Source organism: Vulpes vulpes, chromosome 3, assembly GCF_048418805.1.
Source record: "Vulpes vulpes isolate BD-2025 chromosome 3, VulVul3, whole genome shotgun sequence".
NCBI lineage: Eukaryota > Metazoa > Chordata > Mammalia > Carnivora > Canidae > Vulpes > Vulpes vulpes.
The window spans coordinates 25,864,277-25,883,148 of NC_132782.1; the positions used below are offsets into that span (position 1 = coordinate 25,864,277).

At 41.4% G+C, this 18,872-nt stretch overlaps 1 protein-coding gene and 1 long non-coding RNA gene across 10 annotated transcripts in view; one reads left to right on the forward strand and one right to left on the reverse strand.

Moving 5' to 3' along the window:
• Positions 1-10,357, reverse strand: part of LOC112934868 (uncharacterized) — a 40,749-nt gene extending 30,392 nt beyond the window's left edge. Inside the window, exons 1-4 of the long non-coding RNA XR_012000345.1 lie at positions 9,927-10,357; positions 8,174-9,859; positions 7,372-7,463; positions 5,136-5,214 (exon numbers count right to left, since the gene is read on the reverse strand). This is a non-coding gene — a long non-coding RNA (uncharacterized lncRNA). The remainder of the gene's footprint in view (positions 1-5,135; positions 5,215-7,371; positions 7,464-8,173; positions 9,860-9,926) is intronic.
• ITPRID2 (ITPR interacting domain containing 2) overlaps positions 1-18,872 on the forward strand; it is a 91,070-nt gene that overhangs the window by 40,966 nt on the left and 31,232 nt on the right. For 3 of the 9 annotated variants that reach the window (XM_026018402.2, XM_026018403.2, XM_026018404.2), the window contains exons 1-6: positions 11,652-11,997; positions 12,184-12,229; positions 15,156-15,205; positions 16,038-16,094; positions 18,369-18,408; positions 18,489-18,587. In XM_026018402.2, coding sequence (XP_025874187.2) covers positions 11,787-11,997; positions 12,184-12,229; positions 15,156-15,205; positions 16,038-16,094; positions 18,369-18,408; positions 18,489-18,587 — 503 coding nt within the window. In that variant the 5' untranslated portion in view covers positions 11,652-11,786. Of the gene's footprint in view, positions 1-4,424; positions 4,522-11,649; positions 11,998-12,183; positions 12,230-15,155; positions 15,206-16,037; positions 16,095-18,343; positions 18,409-18,488; positions 18,588-18,872 lie in introns of those variants that run through there. The other 6 variants (XM_072752097.1, XM_072752099.1, XM_072752100.1 and 3 more) reach the window with 4 other exon arrangements.

Below are 18,872 nucleotides of genomic sequence, written 5' to 3' on the forward strand. Positions count from 1 at the left end.
ATCTCAGTCAGGGAGAGTATGTAAGCTTAATAGAGGGGAACTCTCAAGAACACAACAATAAAGCTGGTAAAAGCAAGCAAGCCAGTGAAGGAGATAAGGAAAATGTAAGATCAAGAAAGAACTGAGAGGAAGAGTCAGTCCTACAAAAGCTATAAGGATAACTATAAAATAAGGGCTGAAAAGGAACCAGAAGATTTAGCATTTTAGGAGTCATTGATGACTACTGCTTTGCTGGATTTGGAATAGTTTACTTGGGAAATATAACATGGCTCTCTAGTGCTAGTGAGTCCAAGCACACACATACCTTACAATATTTAAGCCAAACTTTCATCCAGAGTTTCAGCTCTGTACTGTACTTTCGAATGCTTGGGGCTACATCCCTATCAGTATGATTTATAAGCACCTCATATCTAATATATCCTATAATGAACCCATTTCCTTTCCTCTCTCTTGTTTTCCTTACTCCTAAACAAATTAATGCCAAATACCAAATTCTTCTAAATTCTCTATCACATTGAATGACACCAATACCTATCCATGTACCTACAGTAGAAGACAAAACCTGAAGATCATTTTGTTTCTTTCCTCCCATCCATTTCCAATTTGTCAAATCTGATTGCGGCCTCTATTTCCACCAGACTAATTTGAGTCTTTATTAACCTCCCTATCTCCAGGCCCCATACTAGTAAGCCTCCTAATAGGCTCCCTTGCCTAACAATGTCCCACTCTTTCAGCTATAAAGTTACTAGTTGTCTTTCAATAAAGCCCTTCAGTTAAAAACTGAAAGGTGCTTCTAACTTCCCACTTACAATGACACAATCTTAAAATAGCACACTAAGGCCTTTGAAGTTTGGCTCTCACCTACCATTCCAACTTCACTTTATGATAGTTCCCCACTATCCTCGACATAATCAAACTGAAATACATTGTGAGGGGTCGTGCAAATATTTCCTATACTTCTTCTATCTCTGGAAAAATAGAGTTTTCAAAGTTCAAATAACTTTTTCTCCCTAAATTATAAATACACTTTGAAAAAGTTTGGAAAAAAAAGTAAAAAAGCCATAATATTGTCATTGTAATGGCACATTTTTGTTTCCTTGCTAATATTCCTCTATGGATATATATATTGTATCGTAAACATAATTTTGCATAATATTCTTAGAGATTTAGCTATTCCTTATTGTGAAGAAGAGGAGTATCAAAATTATAAAAATATTATTTTGAGAAAGGAAAAAAAATAGAAGGAAAAAAAGGGTGGGGACAAAATACAGCTATGAATAAGATTTAGGATGCATACCATGATGACCTACTCATCTACCATGAGTGAGCCACACATTTGGCTTTCAATTTTCTAGAAACCAATGTTAAAAACAGAAACTTTGTTACTTATCCAAGACCCAGTGCCCATGAGATTACAATAAAATGTCCCAGTAATTTCAACTCCTCTTGGAACAAATATTGTAAAAAGATATTTCTTCTGAGGTTCTCCTAAAGAGAGCACAGGCTGATGTACTTAACAATTTCTGGGAAGACTCCTTATTAGAAATAATGCATCTCATTATACATCATTGCTCATATTGAGAATCAATACAGGCAGATGCCATTTTACAAATCAGAGTGTAAAAACCATCTATTTTTTCCAAAAACCATCTTTTTGGAAATCATTTGATACTGTCAAGCTCTTTGCTGGTCTGCTTTAAATTATGGCTAAATACTAACATATTGGAATATTCACTTATAGTATATATTAGTCATAGTAGTGGCTGAATTTTTAACCTTCAGAAAAACTTTCTATTGTTTCTCTTCAAAATAGAATTCAATATTTCTTAGGTAAAAGGTGAAATCTTAAAACTTCAGGTCTCCTATTGGGCAGTTAAGGCTTACTTGGAAGACCAGATTTTAGGTTAAGAAGCAAAAATTCGGGATCCCTGGGTGGCGCAGTGGTTTGGCGCCTGCCTTTGGCCCAGGGCGCGATCCTGGAGACCCTGGATCGAGTCCCACGTCGGGCTCCCGGTGCATGGAGCCTGCTTCTCCCTCTGCCTATGTCTCTAGCTCTCTCTCTGCAAACTTGAGTATATTATTCAACTAATTTTTGAGTCCTTCTAGGATAACATCCTATATTCTCTTAGATACAAAAACCCAAGACTGTAGCATCCCTGGCCCAGCCAAAGAACTTTCTCAGGGGAATCACACTCATAATCAAGAAGAGAGAATTTTTGCTTCTTTTTTTTTTAATTTTTATTCATTTATGATAGTCACAGAGAGAGAGAGAGAGAGGCAGAGACATAGGCAGAGGGAGAAGCAGGCTCCAATGCATTTTCACTGTCCCCAACCTTGAGTCCTCTCCAGAAAGATGGCTAGGTGCAGCTACAAATTTTGGAATAGAGGTATCACCTTTACTGATAAATTATAATATTACATGCCCTTAAGGAGCCTACATACTCAAAATCTTTGTTTTCATATTCTCCAAAGTTTTTCAGAACATTTGATAAGATAAAAAATTTTTTTTACCTTTGCTTTTATCAGTGTTTGTAGGGCTTTGAGATATGGATTCTTGTCCCTAATTACTTCTGTCACTAACTAGATGGCTGACCTTGAGCAGGCTACTTAAAGTTTCTGAGCTCAGTTTCCCTCCCTTTGTAAAATGAGAGTTGCAGTAGGTAATTGGCTCCCTAGGATTCCTTCCAGTTCTGAGTCACAGAACTGCTCATCAGCTATACAAGAAGAATCTCTTCAGTGCGAAGAGAGTGATTACTAATGTTTCTCTAACAGTGGGCCTGGAGAGATGCCTGGGTGGCTCAGTGGGTTGAGTGGTAGAGCGTTCTGGCTCAGGTCATGATCCCAGGGTCCTCGGATCAAGCTCCCTGCTTAGCAGGAATTTGCTTCTCCCTCTCCATCTGCACCCCTTGCCCCATGCTCTCTCACTCTCTCTCAAATAAAACAAAAACAAAAACAAAAAACCCAAAACAACAACAACAAAAAAGGGGGCCTGGAGTACTAGGAGACAGTTATACATCTTAAGTGAGGACATAGGCTTTGCAGGGGGAAACTCCAGGTTCCCCTCTGCCACTTATTAGTACATGGCCTGGGGCAAGTGTTAACCTCTCTGAAGCTTAGTTTCCCTAACTATAAAGTGAAGATAATACAAGCTGTTATAGAATTGTGGTATTAAATGAGGCACTGTAAATCCAGCCCTAAGTACTGTGTCTGGCACAAATGCTCAATATAAAGTATCCATTTTTATTACTGTTATTTCCTTGGGTTCACTGAAATAATTGCTCTTCTAATAGCATTTCTCCAAATCGAATATCAGAACTATTATAATTACAGTATTTAAAGGTTTTAAGGTGCCAATTTGGCTGACTAGTAAAAAATTGGAAAGACACAGGCTTGGGGGATTTTTAAAAAATTAACCCAAACAACCTGTGTTGACCTTTATCCTGTAGTTCTTTTATTTAATAACAGTCTATTAATAAGCCTGACTTTCAGCGTTTTGACTTAGTGCTAATGTAATCCAGGCCAAATATGCTACCTTTCTTGCCTACTCCAAAAAAAATTTATTTTATTTATTTTTTTAAAGGTTTTATTTGTTTATTCATGAGAGACACAGAAAGAAAGAGAGGCAGAGGCACAGGCAGAGGGAGAAGCAGGCTCCATGCAGGGGGCTCAACATGGGACTCGATCCCAGGTCTCCAGGATCACACCTCAGGCTGCAGGCAGCGCTAAGCCGCTGCACCACCAGGGCCGCCCTCCAAAAAAATTTTAATGGAGGTTTGCTTCATTTTTCTATTCAATTTGAAACAAGATTGTGGGGAAGTCCTTGGTTTTGGGTTCTCATCAATAGATATTTAGTCCCTTTAATTTTTGATCATTTGTAGATTATATTTAAATACAACTAAACATGATAAAATCATTCTTAGATGGTTGAGATAAGCTTTGAAGCCTGTATAAGTACTTATTTTATAATTCAAAAACAATTGCCTAACCATAAAAGAAGAGGAAAAAATTCCCCAAATGTGGGAAACCAGAGTTCTTGGCTATGCTCTTAAACTACAGCAGGAAATATGTGTTTGTTTATTATGACCCTAGTGCTTTCATAGCCAGATTAACTTTCAAACACAGAGTTTTCATTCCGTTTAACCAACAATTGTCACCCTGACTTGTGGAAACTGATAATTTGCAGGGAGTTCAAGGAGAACATTTGCATAGTTCCATTTAGGAGAACCTGGCTTGTCCCTGAAGCTTGGAGATAGACCCTTTATGAACAATTCTAACTGTAGGGCTGCCTGCAAGGTGTGGTAATTACAAAGTAACTTGCTGGGTCAACCTGTGTTAAAGGTGGCTTTCATGGACCATCAAATTTTATGACAAAGGAATTCTGAATTATCATTATATGTTTAAGAATCTCTCTTTATTGAATCTAGGTTTCTGCTCATGAGATGTGAACCTCGACTGATTTGTACCAAGTTGTGGAAGAGTGATTGCTTGTATTTCTGCTAGAAAGTTTTTGCAGGATAAAGGGTGAGTAGTATGTTAGATTGATAGATAAAGAATCTACACTGATTCATAGAATCATTGAATACCTGAATGTTAAATATCTAAAATGGATCAAGCCATTGTACACTTTCATTATATTAATTAAACTTCAAAAGGTTTTAAGGAACTAGCTTATTATTTTCTGTCTCTATTGCTCTATTTCCTTTAATATTTTATTATCTAATTAATTTGTTAAAATTGATTTACTTATAATAAAGGGATTATTCAGTGGATACATCTTACAGCTTCTGAATTGAAGAACGGCAAAAGCGGGACTTAAAACTGATACCACGGTATAAGGGATTTGCTGGTTCTACTCAGTATCACAAGGTGGTTGATATGAAGTACCCTGTTTTGATATCCCACCTGCTCAATCTTATACTTTTTGGTCAGTGATAGTAAGAAAAATTGGTAGAGTTGAATGTAAGGAATAGACAAAAATGGTTTAGCAAAATCCTGTCTGAGTCTGGCAGAAACCCTACTCTCTCCCCATTTTGTCCACCCTCAAACTTGCCAAGCCTTGTTCATTTTGGCTTTATTTTAAAAATGCATTTCTGGTGAGTGAGGAAAGGTTTTGTACTGTGTTTTCAATGACTCACCCAAAATAACTCCATTGAACTTGTAAACGGTCCTGTTCTGAATGCAGATTGTGTTTGTTCTGAGATGGGCATGAAGGAGCTGCAGAAAGGAGATTACAGAAGGGAAATGTGGTGGGAGAGGCAGTACAGTTTATATTTATTCAGGTTCAGGCACACATCAGAATTCGTTTTTAAAAAGACATTGTGTGTGTGTGTGTGTGTGTGTGCTAAAGAACTGTCTATAAGGTCAGTTCCATTTAAAGCTTTTAAAGATACATCAGTATTAGATATGGTTCATCTAGTCACCAACCTCTTCTGATTTTCATGAAAGATGATAGGAAGATTTACATGTAAATGTAATTTTAAATATATATATGCATTGTGAAACTTATTTAAGTGCTAAATGGCTTAAAATAGGAAATAATCATACCTGTGACATGAGCTAGAAATTAATCTTAAAATAGGAAGAAAATGCATATCAGTACATTGATCATATAATAGGACAGTGTTAACACTGGGCAATGCAATCATGGCATCCTCTTGTTTTGCTGTGTGCTGCATAAAAATGTTTGATATCAAATGGCATAGATTGAGTATTTAATGTCGATAGATGTACCTCTTCTAAGGCTTTTATGATTCAAAATGTCAGAGTGTTTAAAAAATATTTTAGGGCAGAACTCAATAGAAAAAAAAAAAGGACTGATCTAAACTTTCATGAATTCATGAAACAGACCAAATGAAGCCTATTCTGTTACATAATCTTGCTTCAGTCAATTGTTGATGAAGAATTAGATGAGCTATTCTTACCTGTTGCTCAGAAACACCAAAGAATTGAGCCCCTGAAAAGAAAACAAGGTATCTACAAGGTTTTGCCATGGAAAGGGTAAATTTAGCCCTATGTGGCCATGTCAAGAAATTGTGATCTGAGGACAGGGAAATGGGTGATAAAATGATGAATCTTCAACATCCAAAAATTAGAAAGTATGTAAATTAACCCAGATTATGTGATTAATCTGCAAGGAATGTTCCACTGGTATTAACTAACACCTGCTTCTCCTACGGGTGTGTACCTGAGAAAATAAGGGAAATCAAAATAGCAGGTTGTTATGCTATATTAATGGTTACTCAGGAGGACAATGAACTAGTATCACACTCTCTGAATTTTTGCTAATGTGGAAAAACCCTAAGAAAAAGTAATAGGTTCAAATATAGACTACAAAATGAGTTTTATTACTTTAAAATATACACAACTAGAAATATTTTAAAGATTAATAATGACTTAAAGAAATATATCAGAAAAAAATCTTAAGTCAGACTAACCACCTTTCCCCATTGCTCATTTATATGGTTTGTAAATAAACCTTGAAAGTTTTTGAAGAATTTTTCACTGATAACATTTTCCTTTCATCCTCTTGTTTCCTGTTGCAGTTTTCCACCAGTATCCCTGGAAATGGTAATAGCCGTATTGAGTAGGCCCAAAAGATTTCAGGTTGAAATGAATTTTAGAAATACTGGGTAAAATGAAGTCAACCAGTGGTTTTTTTTCCCCCAAATAAATCTTTAGAATTTATTTCTCTTTTATGTTCATCGTGACTGGCCTGGGTTGGAGAAGTGGGGATATAATACATAGTGTTTTCCAAACTTATTTCATATAGAGCTCTTTTCCCAGGCAATCCTATTGAAATAGAAAATGCTGCTCTATTTAATTTGCAATTAGCTTATACCTTCCAGTATCTATCTATCTATCTATCTACCTATCTATCTATCTATCTATCTATTTATTTGGCTTAATAAGGGATGAAACTGTGGTAAACTGCAATGCCACCACTTTCTGATCAGAGTCTGTATTATTAAGATTTTGATACACAAAATAAAATTTTGACTGCATAAATATTATTGAACAACAGTGCAATAACTAGAACAAAATGTCTTAGCTTACCCCAAAGTAAATCTTGTTTAGTAATTTTGAGGCATTTGTTAAGGTCTGGAAAAGCAAAAAGTAACTAAAATAATTAAACAGCATAATGTTTCATTTCTGATACAAGCTTTTCCATTTAAAACTATCTAATCAGAGCATGTTTATGCTTTAGCCTAAATTTATGCCATTTAAAAAATTCATCTGCGTAAGCATGTAGATGTCGCTTACCAGTATAAGAACAATCCCCCTAGTATAAAATTGATTTTTGCCTTCTGCAAGATAACAATTCCAGCAGCTATCCTGAGCTCCTACTTCCCTGTGATTCCATGTGATACTCACATCAGTTTGGGAAGGTTGTTGTCAGGATTGCTATTTCACAGTTGAGGAATGGATGGCTTGAGATAAGAACTGTCTTGCCTTAGGCCATAAAACTAGAAAGACAGAGAAACAGATTTCAAACTTCACTCTAACACCAAAGACCCTACTGTTTCCACTACAGCTTGCTGGATGGAATTATTCATATCTAACATGAATGTGTTTATTCCGCTAGCTCGTCAGCATATAAGCGTGGGTGAATCAGACATTATTCCTTATGCAGCGCTTCTGCAATGTGGACTCGCAGTTGGTCTCTCTGAGTAAAAATTCCTTGAAGCAAATAGCTAGACTCTCCTCATGTGTGATACGGCATTCATTATTCAATAAGTGAAACACCTTGGGCATTTTTTTTTTTTTTTGAAATTTCAAGGCTGAGAATGTAATGAAAACCCTTCTTCAAAACAGCTTGCTGTTTCAAGGATTTCCTTCCCCTACTATTTCTGTATCCTCAACATCTTGCATTAAGAAGTATCATGTAGAGGAAAACACACAATTGTGCTATTGGAGACTCAACAATTTCTATATTCTATGCTAATATTACCTGCTGGGGTCCCCCTACCCTTTCTTTATAGATTGATCCTGGCATTTGGCTTTTAAATATAAAATATGGTACACCGTCGCCTTTCTCAAAAATTCTCTGTTGTCTCAAAGTATTTAAACAAAAAAACTGTACTGAAAGTGTAAGGGGTACAAGAAGAATCCAGAATAACGTCACAGTGTAGCTGGGAAGCCAAACGTACCCTCAAAGGCCAGTCATATCACTTACCGCACTTTTCTGGCTCAAAATGAGTGACCTAGACATTCAGTTGTGTATCAGGAATCGTGGGAAAGAGGTGATCAGAGTGATGGAAAGATGTGGTCCAGGAAAGGTTCTGCAATTTATGAAGGCATAGGATGGAAAGAACAGCAGCCCATTGAGATGCAAGGACATGGAGTCATGGAGTCAGCAGCAGCATGTGGAGATAACGCTGAAGCTGGGAGCCCCAGAGAAGGAGGGTGGGGTCGGACAGGACCCAGGATGAAACTGAGAAGACAGCATAGTTTTTCTCTGCCTGGTTTCTGACCAACCCTTTCAGGGCCTCCTCTCCTACCACCTCCCACTCTCTGACTTGCTCACTTTTCCAAAGAATGCCAGGCTCTAGCCTACTCTGAAGGGTAAGTCCAGGCTCTAGCCTATTCTGAAGGGTAAGCAAGGCTCCAGCCTACTGTGAAGGGTCCTTAGTCAGGCTCTATAGCCTGACCCTACTCTGAATATATACTGACCCTACTCTGAAGGGTCCTTAGTCAGGCTCTATAGCCTGACCCTACTCTGAATATATACTGACCCTACTCTGAAGGGTCAGTAAGTCCAGGCTCTAACCTACTCTGAGGGTCAGTAAGTCAGGCTCCAGCCTACTGTGAAGGGTCAGTAAGTCAGGCTCTAACCTACTATAAGGCTAAGTCCAGACTCCAGCCTACTCTGAAGGGTCAGTAACTCAGGCTCCAGCCTACTGTGAAAGGTCAGTAAGTCAGGCTCTAACCTACTCTGAAGGGTCAGTAAGTCAGGCTCTAACCTACTCTGAGGGTAAGTCAGGCTCCAGCTTACTGTGAAAGGTCAGTACGTCAGGCTCTAACCTACTCTGAAGGGTCAGTAAGTCAGGCTCTAACCTACTCTGAAGGGTCAGTAAGTCAGGCTCTAACCTACTCTGAGGGTAAGTCAGGCTCCAGCTTACTGTGAAAGGTCAGTACGTCAGGCTCTAACCTAATCTGAAGGGTCAGTAAGTCCAGGCTCTAACCTACTCTGAGGGTAAATCAGGCTCTAGCCTACTCTGAAGGGAAGTCAGGCTCTAACCTACTCTGAAGGGTCAGTAAGTCCAGGCTCTAACCTACTCTGAGGGTAAGTCAGGCTCTAGCCTATTCTGAAGGGTCAGTAAGTCAGGCTCCAGCTTACTGTGAAAGGTCAGTAAGTCAGGCTCTAACCTACTCTGAAGGGTCAGTAAGTCCAGGCTCTAACCTACTCTGAGGGTAAATCAGGCTCTAGCCTACTCTGAAGGGTAAGTCAGGCTCTAACCTACTCTGAAGGGTAAGTCAGGCTCTAACCTACTCTGAAGGGTCAGTAAGTCCAGGCTCTACCCTACTCTGAGGGTACGTCAGGCTCTAACCTACTCTGAAGGGTCAGTAAGTCAGGCTCTAACCTACTCTGAAGGGTAAGTCCAGGCTCTAACCTACTCTGAGGGGACGTCAGGCTCTAACGTACTGTGAAGGGTCAGTAAGTCCAGGCTCTAACCTAGTCTGAGGGTAAGTCAGGCTCTAACCTACTCTGAGGGTCAGTAAGTCAGGCTCTAACCTACTCTGAAGGTACGTCAGGCTCTAACCTACTCTGAAGGGTCAGTAAGTCCAGGCTCTAACCTAGTCTGAGGGTAAGTCAGGCTCTAACCTACTGTGAAGAAGGGTCAGTAAGTCAGGCTCTAACCTACTCTGAAGGGTCAGTAAATCGAAGCTCCAGCCTAATCTGAAGGGTCAGTAAGTCAGGCTCTAACCTACTCTGAAGGGTCAGTAAATCGAAGCTCCAGCCTAATCTGAAGGGTCAGTAAGTCAGGCTCTAACCTACTCTGAGGGTCAGTAAGTCAGGCTCTAACCTACTCTGAGGGTCAGTAAGTCCAGGCTCCAGCCTCCTCTGAAGGGTCAGTAAGTCAGGCTCTAACCTACTCTGAAGGGTCAGTAAGTCAGGCTCCAGGCTACTGTGAAGAAGGGTCAGAAAGTCCAAGCTCTAACCTACTGTGAAGAAGGGTCAGTAAGTCAGGCTCTAACCTAGTCTGAGGGTAAGTCCAGGCTCTAACCTAGTCTGAGGGTAAGTCAGGCTCTAACCTACTCTGAAGGTCAGTCAGTCCTTAGCAGGGTCTTGCTACAGGGCTCCGCAGGGCTGAAAAGTCTGTTCAGACTCAAAAAAAAAAAAAAAAAAAAAAAAAAGGCTAGAGTGAACCTTCAAGCCCTGAGTCTGTCCACTGCTCCAGCTCAGGTGGCCCTGGGCAGTCCGCGCGCATTCTCGGCACTACCGTGCAGACCATCAGAAGCGGGTGTGTGATTCTCTACAGGGTTTTATAGTCTTTAAACCAGATGAGCCTTAAGGGGGGGGGAAGGGCGAGATGCCCAGACGCCTCTTTAAAATTAGTTCTGAACCCCGACGCCATCTGTTTCTCGTCGCATCTTGCAGACACCACAGTCCAAGTATTTCTGCATTTTCCTAGCCGTCCCCTGCTCTCCTTTCCTTCCTCTCTCCGCGTCCCATGTGGGATTTCCGGACGAAGCCTTCTCCCTCGGTCCCTGCTCACACACAGCAAAGCCACGACCAGTGACTTTCTTAAGGAAGAAAGCGGCGCTTCACCAAGTTCGGCCTTTCCCAGTTCTGACATTTTGGCAAATACCAGCTACGCGCCTCTCTGCATCTTCATCCTCGACCCCTGGGACCCGGGGAACAGGACCGCGGCCACACCGGGCTGGCCGCGGGCGAGCGAGGCGCGTGGCCGGGCGCGGCTCTCCCGCGAGCGCACTTGTCGGGCAGCAAAGCCTGCAGACGAACAGGCCCGCAAACGTCGGCCCCTCCGCGGGCGGCGGCGGCGGCCCCCAGCGCCCCACTCCGCGCCCCGCCCCGCCCCGCCCCGCCCCGCGCGCCCCCGGCCGGAAGGGGGCGGGGCACGCCGCCGGGGGACGGGTGCGCAGGCGCGCGGAGGCCGGCGGAGCCCGGGGCGCGTCGGGCGGGGGCGGGGCCAGGTCCGGGGGCGGGGCCAGGGAGGGGCGCGCAGGCTCGCAGAGGCCGGCCGGGCCCGGGGCGCGTCTGGAGGGGGCGGGGCCGGGGAAGGAGGCGGGGCTGGAGGGAGGGGCGCGTAGACGCTCAGAGGCCGGCCAGGCCCGCGGCGCGTCGGGCGGGGGCGGGGCTGGGGGCAGGGCCGGGCCCCGGGGGCGGGGCTGGGGGCGGGGCCAAGGAAGGGCGCGTAGACGCTCAGAGGCCGGCCGGGCCCGCGGCGCGTCGGGGCCGGGGGCGGGGCCGGGACCCGGGGGCGGGGCTGGGGGCGGGGCCCGGGGCTGGCCGGCGCCCGTCCTCCGCGGCGCCCGCTCGGGCCACTCGCGCTCCCGCGCCGCGCCGCGCCGGCTTGATGTGAAGCGCCGGCCGCCTGCCCCCTCCCTCCCCTCCCTCCCTCCCTCCCTCCCTCCCGCCCCCTCCGCCTCCGCCTCCGCCCGCGCCTCCGCCCCCGCCCCCGCCCCCGCCGCCCCCTCCCGCGCCCGCGGCCGCTCCCCGGGGCCCCCAGCCCGGCCGGGCGCTGACAGCAGGGGCGGGGGTCCCCGCGGCCGCCGCGTGTCTCGCAGGCTCGGGCTGGGGCGGCGGAGCGCGCGGCGCGGCCATGGACCGGCCTCTGGCGGCGTCGGCGGAGGCGGAGGAGGAGCTGGAGTGGCTAGTGGCGAGCCGGCGGAGGAAGGCCTGGGCCAAGTGCCGCGGCTCCTGGCAGGCGTCGGAGACCGAGGACCTGTCGGCGGAGGCGACGACGCAGGAGGAGGACGAGGACGACGACGAGGACCTCCCGGGCGCGCAGCTGCGGGCGGCCGCCGGGAGAGGTGGGCGCGGGGCGCGGGGCGGGGGGCGCGGGCGGGGCGGGGCGGGCACGGCAGGGCGCCCCGGAAGGTCCTGCGGGGCCCGGAGCCCCCCGGGGACGCGCTCGCAGCCTCGCGGGGGGCGGGCAGGTGGACCCCCCGGGGGAGCCCCCGCGTCGGTAACCGGGTGTCCCCCGCTCTGCCCCGCAGGGAACGTGCCCAACGAGAAGATCGCGATATGGCTCAAGGACTGCCGGTGAGTCCCGGCCCGCGCCCCGCGCCCCGCTCCCCGCGCCCCGTCCCCGCGGGCGTGCGGCCGCAGCCCGGTGGCCCCAGGGCCTTTGCGAGCGCGCAGCCGGAAGGCGAGCCGGACGACGGTTTCCTCCTCCAAAAGATTAGAAATGCAAGTACTGCGGCCGCTGATTGTTTGGCGGCCGTGTCGACTTCCCAGTTGTTAGGACTTCAGCCCCGGTGCATCAGGGGGTCGGAGACCTAAGGGGTCACCAGGCCGTGTCCTTACTATTCTCCTGCCTCCTTTCTATCCGAGAGGATTTTCACATTTCACGCGGCTGTTTTATTTCTGACATCTGTATATCCGGCGTGGAATGATTTCCCTTTCAAATGCGTCCTAGATGGATTTAATGAACACCCACTGCCGGGGCTTCAGTTTTATTTTTGTGCCTTAATTCTATTTGGACAGCTATGAAGCCAGCTGACTTTGTTCTTGGAGTCCAGTCCTTGGACATGCGTTTGTCAGATGGCACTGGAATGCACGAAGGGAAGTGGGGCTTTGGAGGCATTCAGACGGCGTAAATCTGTTTAATTGCATGCTCTGGCAACTGGTACAAATCTTAGATGAAGTACGAGAGGATGTGAATCATATCGCAAGTAAATCATTCTGCAGTAAAAAAGAGCTCGTTTTATATTTTAATTTTTTCCCCCAATTTATTTCCTACTTGTAAAATCTCATATGAAGAATGTTACTTTTTTTTTAAAAAAAAAATCAGTTAAGGTGCTTGCTTCTGCACATATTTGCCATCTCCTTTTGGGCTTTTCTTAATCTTTTTGTTCAAGTACCAGGGGTAGGGAAGTGTGTGTGTGTGTGTGGGGGGGGGTTTCCTATATGCCAGCTCCAGCTTATTTTTCTTCCTTAGACACAGATAAAATATTGGCCGCTACTCCATTAATGTCCTGTATTGATGAATTACCAGGATTTTTGAGTAATTTTCATGAATTACCAAGCACTCTTCACTACAGAACTCCTTAACCTATATCGGGAGTGTCATAGATTTCTTGAAATATGATGAGGTATACAGATCTTCTCTCTAAAGATGCACCAAAAATAGTGTTTAACGGCCAGAGAAAAACCACATGGTGTTTACTTTAGAATGTATAGGAATGAAGATTATATAAGAGATCATATTGAGAGTAAGTAAGGAGATCTTGAGAGATAAATGCAGTAGGCAAATGTTATTCATCAGACATACCATCTCTGAAAATTCCAAAAGTTTTGTTGCTAATCTTGTGTAGGCAGATTACATAGTCTGCTGCTCCTTCCCTCATAGGTTTCCTTCTTGTCCCTTACAGTTGCACCTATTTTGTACAAAAGGGGTATTCATTTGTACCTGGGAATGCTAGAGCAAACAGTCTTGTAATGCTAGCTGTATTAATGCAGATTTGACTGCTAGGATATATGCAACTGTCGTTTATTTTATTTTATTTTTTTCCTGTAACAGATTAGGATCCTTCTCAGAGTTGGGCACCTACCTACTTTGTAACATTATTTATCAATGTTCTAAAGCTGGCCTTTTTCCCTTGATATATTCTCATTTTTTTTTTTCTGACTGCTGTCCATATCCTGAATAAAGATACCATTTGTCATTTGGGAGGGGGTCTTTATTTTGATCTTTTTTTTTTTTGACTAAGTGGAAATAAGTTGCTTGAATTAGCATCTAAGAAAGGATAGTTTTTGAGAGAATTTGGAAGACAGCAGTTAGAAGAATGAGAACCTGGTTTCTGAAGGAGGATGGCAGTCATATTCTCTTTGCCATTTTCTTTTAGTGCACAGATCAGTAGAGACATGGGCAGAAGGAGTAATACAGTGTTTTGTCCTTAGAAAGTAGCCATCCGGGAAGAAAAAGGACTTTATGAAGGCATAAATTTCAGTTTTATTAAAATATATGCTAAAACTCAGTTCACAGTTTATATTGTCTTTATAGTAGTTGTGATTCTTTTACATTTCAAAAGCACTAATTTTCTAAGAACTGCCACTGCTTGTATACTTGCAGAAAGTTTTCACATTCAGTTGCCATTTCAGTAATATTTTTCTGAGACTTTTTTTATGATCCGATCCCATATCTGATGTGAATTTGTGACAGGTATAAACTGTTACTGATGGATGGTTCAAATCACAAAACAGAACTTTCAAAAGAAAACAAGTGTTTCTTCTTATCATTTACTTTTGAGAAAGAAATGAAAAACATTTTCACGTTAAAAGATTTCTAAGTTATCTGTGTTTGAACAGGAAGAATGTGAAAAAACTGTAGCAATGGCTGGTTCTTAAGGTTGATTCTCAAGCCGACTTTTTAGTTTTCAGAGTTAAATGAAGATACACGTATTTCATAGTTTAAAAACAGAAAAAAAACCCTCAAGCTTCTCCATTTAGACTGAAAAAGATAGTAGTTGGGGTAAGGGAGGCACTGAGTGATGCTTTAAAATGCTGGTGGTAGGTTAACAAAAAAACTGTTGAGTCTTATTTCTAACTAGATTCTGACTGTCAAATTTTATTAAGGTAAAGATTTGTTTTCTTTTAACTCTGTTTCCTGTTTCTAGGGAAGGGATTGAGGGAAGCAGACATTTTCTTAATGTCTGCTGACATTCTCTTTTTCTGTTTTTGTAAAGTAAATGCTAATCCATATCACTTGTAATTACAATTCTTGCTCTTAATTGCTGGCAGATCAGACGTGTGATTAAACCATTCCTGGTGAACTGACTTGAAGATAGGTGTTTGCTTAGTAGGATATTACTTATGTAACACACTTGCATTCCTTTTGTGTTTGGGGAGGAGAGTTAAACTGTGATTAGAAGCTTGCTTGGCTATGATCCTTTAAGTGTAAAGTTGTGCAGTGACAACTCTCCAGCAGCTTTTTAATACTAAGGTTTGTATGTTTATGTGGTTTCAGTACCCCTTTGGGAGCCTCACTGGATGAGCAAAGCAGTAATACACTCAAGGGTAAGCGAAAGTCGCCTTTCAAAATTTGTTCTTTAGGAGGGCCCTAAAGTCCTCTGAGTGAAAGTATCACATATATAAATCATAAAAGTGATGTTCATTTTATAAAATACGCCATTCTGAGAGAAAAGCCAAAAGAAAGAAACCTTGTCATAAATCATAGAACAGTGAGTGAATAGCGCAAGCAAATTACTGAACCTTTCCACAATGTGAAACTCTTATTTTTATTGTCCAGTTAGATATTTTGAAGATTAATTAAATGTAGAAATATATGTAAACATAAGGAAAATACTAAGTGAACTGGATCAGCTTTAATATAGCATTTCTTTGCTTACATTAACTGAAATTGCCACACCTGAAATTTTACCACCTGTGGAAAACAGAATCCTAAGTTCAAAGTACAACAAGAATGTGCAGGTAGTGGCAAGGCATATAAAAAGCATTTATAGTATTAGAAAAATCTAGCTTGAGCTGCTGACTATTAAGGGAGGTAAAAGCAATGATTGCTCTGGGATCTGACTTTCCATGAAACTCCTGGATAAGATGTGAGCTAAATGACTGTCTTCAAAGACAAAGTAAGTATAAAGTAGTCCTTATCGGGGCTTTTAACAACTTTACCTGGCTGCAGATCATGGTTTGTTTGTGACAAAGTAAAGCTTATACTTACTTTTTTGAAATTATATAATGGGAATAATTTCTGAGTACATTCAGGTCTGAAAGACTTTATTGTGTCTTATTTTTTGCTTAGTCAATTTGCTTTAGGTTAAAACTGTGGTTTTATATAGAGGTGCAAAAGAACAGAACACCAGGATGAGTCTTCTAATGTTTCTTTCAGGTGTACTTGTGAGAAATGGAGGCAGTTTTGAAGATGATTTGTCATTGGGAGCTGAAGGTATATCTGTTTGGAAGAACTCTAATTTCATACAGGTTTAACATTTAAAAAAAAAAAAAAGGAGTTGAGTGCTTTCAGGTATTCATTCCTCAGAGCCAAAGTTAAAGGTCTTGCAAATGGCTCAGACACATTTTACAGAACGTTTTATATGTTAATAATCTAGTCAGAGCTTGTAGGATACATGTAGAAATGACTCTGAAAACCATTGTGAAATGTCCATGTCTCTTCCTTGGACTTAATTGCTTAAAGGAACTGTTTGGGGGCAAACAATGGTCATAGAACTGAGGGAAGATTTGCCCGCCAGAAGGAAGGAAACTTAAATATTTATACATGAGAAGACTAAATTGAAGCTTATTTTTAGTGTGAGGTAGCCTTATGTCACATTTACAGCTGCGGCTTGTCTTTCTCTTTCATTCAAGTGTGTCCTGTCTTTCCCCCTTCCTCTTTTTCCAGATCTTTAGAACACTAAAGGATACACACACACACACACACACACACACACACACACAAAGAGTTATTAGAATTTAATTAGAAATCATTATGCTGATGTCTATTCCAGACTGCATTATTTTAAAAGTGTGTTGTGCCATGTTTAAATTTTCATAGATGTTATTATCTTTTCCAGTGGATTTACAGTAAATATAGAATTGAATCGAATTGAATTGAATTTTTATTATTTTACTGGTATTGGAAGAATGGTAGCTGGGTTATTAATGTATACTTTTTTATCAAAAAGAATTAAGAGTTTTGTTAAATCATTTAAAATTATAAGTTGATGAATGGTGAATTTATCTGTTGAAGGGCGTATCCTTGATCTTTTGCTGTTTTAAATGTTTGTATGCTAGGTTCCTTATTTAGAACTTCCTAACCTTTTAACTCTAGAATATGTGATTATATTAGGTTTTATTATTTCAGTTAATGTGTTTTCAAGGAATAAGCTCTATAAAGAAGTTAAACTTACTGCTTCCCAATCAGTACAGTTGAGCATGTTGTCAACTCCTTACTAAAATGCATTTCAGTGTAACTGTAAATAGCACTTTTGATATCTGCCTTAATTTCACAATATGGATTTTTTTTTTTAAGACTTCTTTTTTGGAGCAGGTTTATGTTTGCAGGAAAATTGAGGGGAAGGTATAGAGATTTTCCCTGTATTTCCTGCCTCTGTACTTATGTGGCCTCTTCCATCATCAATGTCCCCCACCAGAGTGGTACATTTGTTACAATTGAGGAAACTGTAATGAGGCATCATAACTACCCAACGTTTACATTATAGCTCACTCATGGTCATGTACATTCGTGGTTTACAGGAATGTATAATGACATGTATCTATCATTATGATATCCTAAGTATATTTTCTACTGCTCTAAAAATCATTTCTGTTTTGCCTGTTCATCCATATTGAATGGATTTGTTGGAAACCAGAACCTAAAAGGAAGTTCCACAGAAGAATGGAGATTCTATGTTGTTTTACTTACTAAAAATTATTTTAAGGCTTTTTTTCATCCATTCAGCAAATAGTTTATTGAATGCTATGTGTTAGGCACCTTTCTGAGTGGATATACAAAGAAACATAACAAATTGCCATGACTTTCCAGATCAGAGTGGAGAAATAAATTTGGTACACTGAAGTAAATACATTTATAATTATTTTCATTCTTTGTATTTGTCTATAAAAGTTAAATGGAGTCAATTTAACTCACTCTAAATTTACCTGTTTAAAACTTGTGATTCTAGGATAAAGTTAAAAAGCAATTTTTTTAAGAAAACTTATTTTGAAATGAGTAGAAATTTTCAAAGTAGGTGAATGAAAAATTGGTTGTAACTGGGATGAATTTTCAGCCTTTAAAAAACCATACTACAAATTTATGTGTACACTTAAAAAATGTTAAATCATGTTTTTGCTCTTAAGGTCTTCTTTAGTAACAGCTTTTAAACTTATTAATTAGGACCACATTTACTACAGGTGCTGTATATCTTCTTACTATTTATTTCTAATTGTTAAAGAAAATTAATTGGTTATTTACATGTCTTTTAAACATTAGGGAAAGGGAGTAGTTTTACACTGCTAACAAACAAAACCACCTTTCTGAAGCTACTGGTTTGCACATATTGATCTGTATATTACTTTTAATGATGCGGATTTAATGAACCAAGAGAACAATTTGGGATATTAGACATTTAGCTGTAATATTTAGCTAATCTGTTTTTTTGATGACTATATATATTACCGTTCTTACTGTCCTAACAGATCTGCTCTGCATTAATTCTTTTAGCCAACCACCTCCATGAAACGGATACTCAAATTGAAAACTGGTATGTAGCTGTGCTGTTTGTTCTCTTTTCAAAAATGAGAACATTTATGAAACTAAGGTTTTATATAATTTTGTTTATAGCAATAATATCTTGGCCAAAGAGAGAAGACTGCAGTTTCATCAGAAAGGGAGAAGTATGAATTCCACTGGATCAGGGAAAAGTAGTGGGACAGTTTCAAGGTAACTTATTCTGAAATTATACTACTGTTACATTGTGTTATAGATGACCTACTCTTCCCACTTTTTCAGTCTTGGATTTGGCTTAATAATATGAAATCAAAAAGAATCCAAAAGGTTTCCTTCGTTGCCTTTTTTTTTTTTTTTTAAATTAAGACTAAATAAAAAGCAGCGAATGTGTTTATAATGCTGCTGGAATTCCTGTCAGAATGAGTATTTTGAGTGAGGCCTTTCATCGACTTAAAAGAGGAACTTCATAGTGGAATGACTTCTTCCAAAATTCTCCAT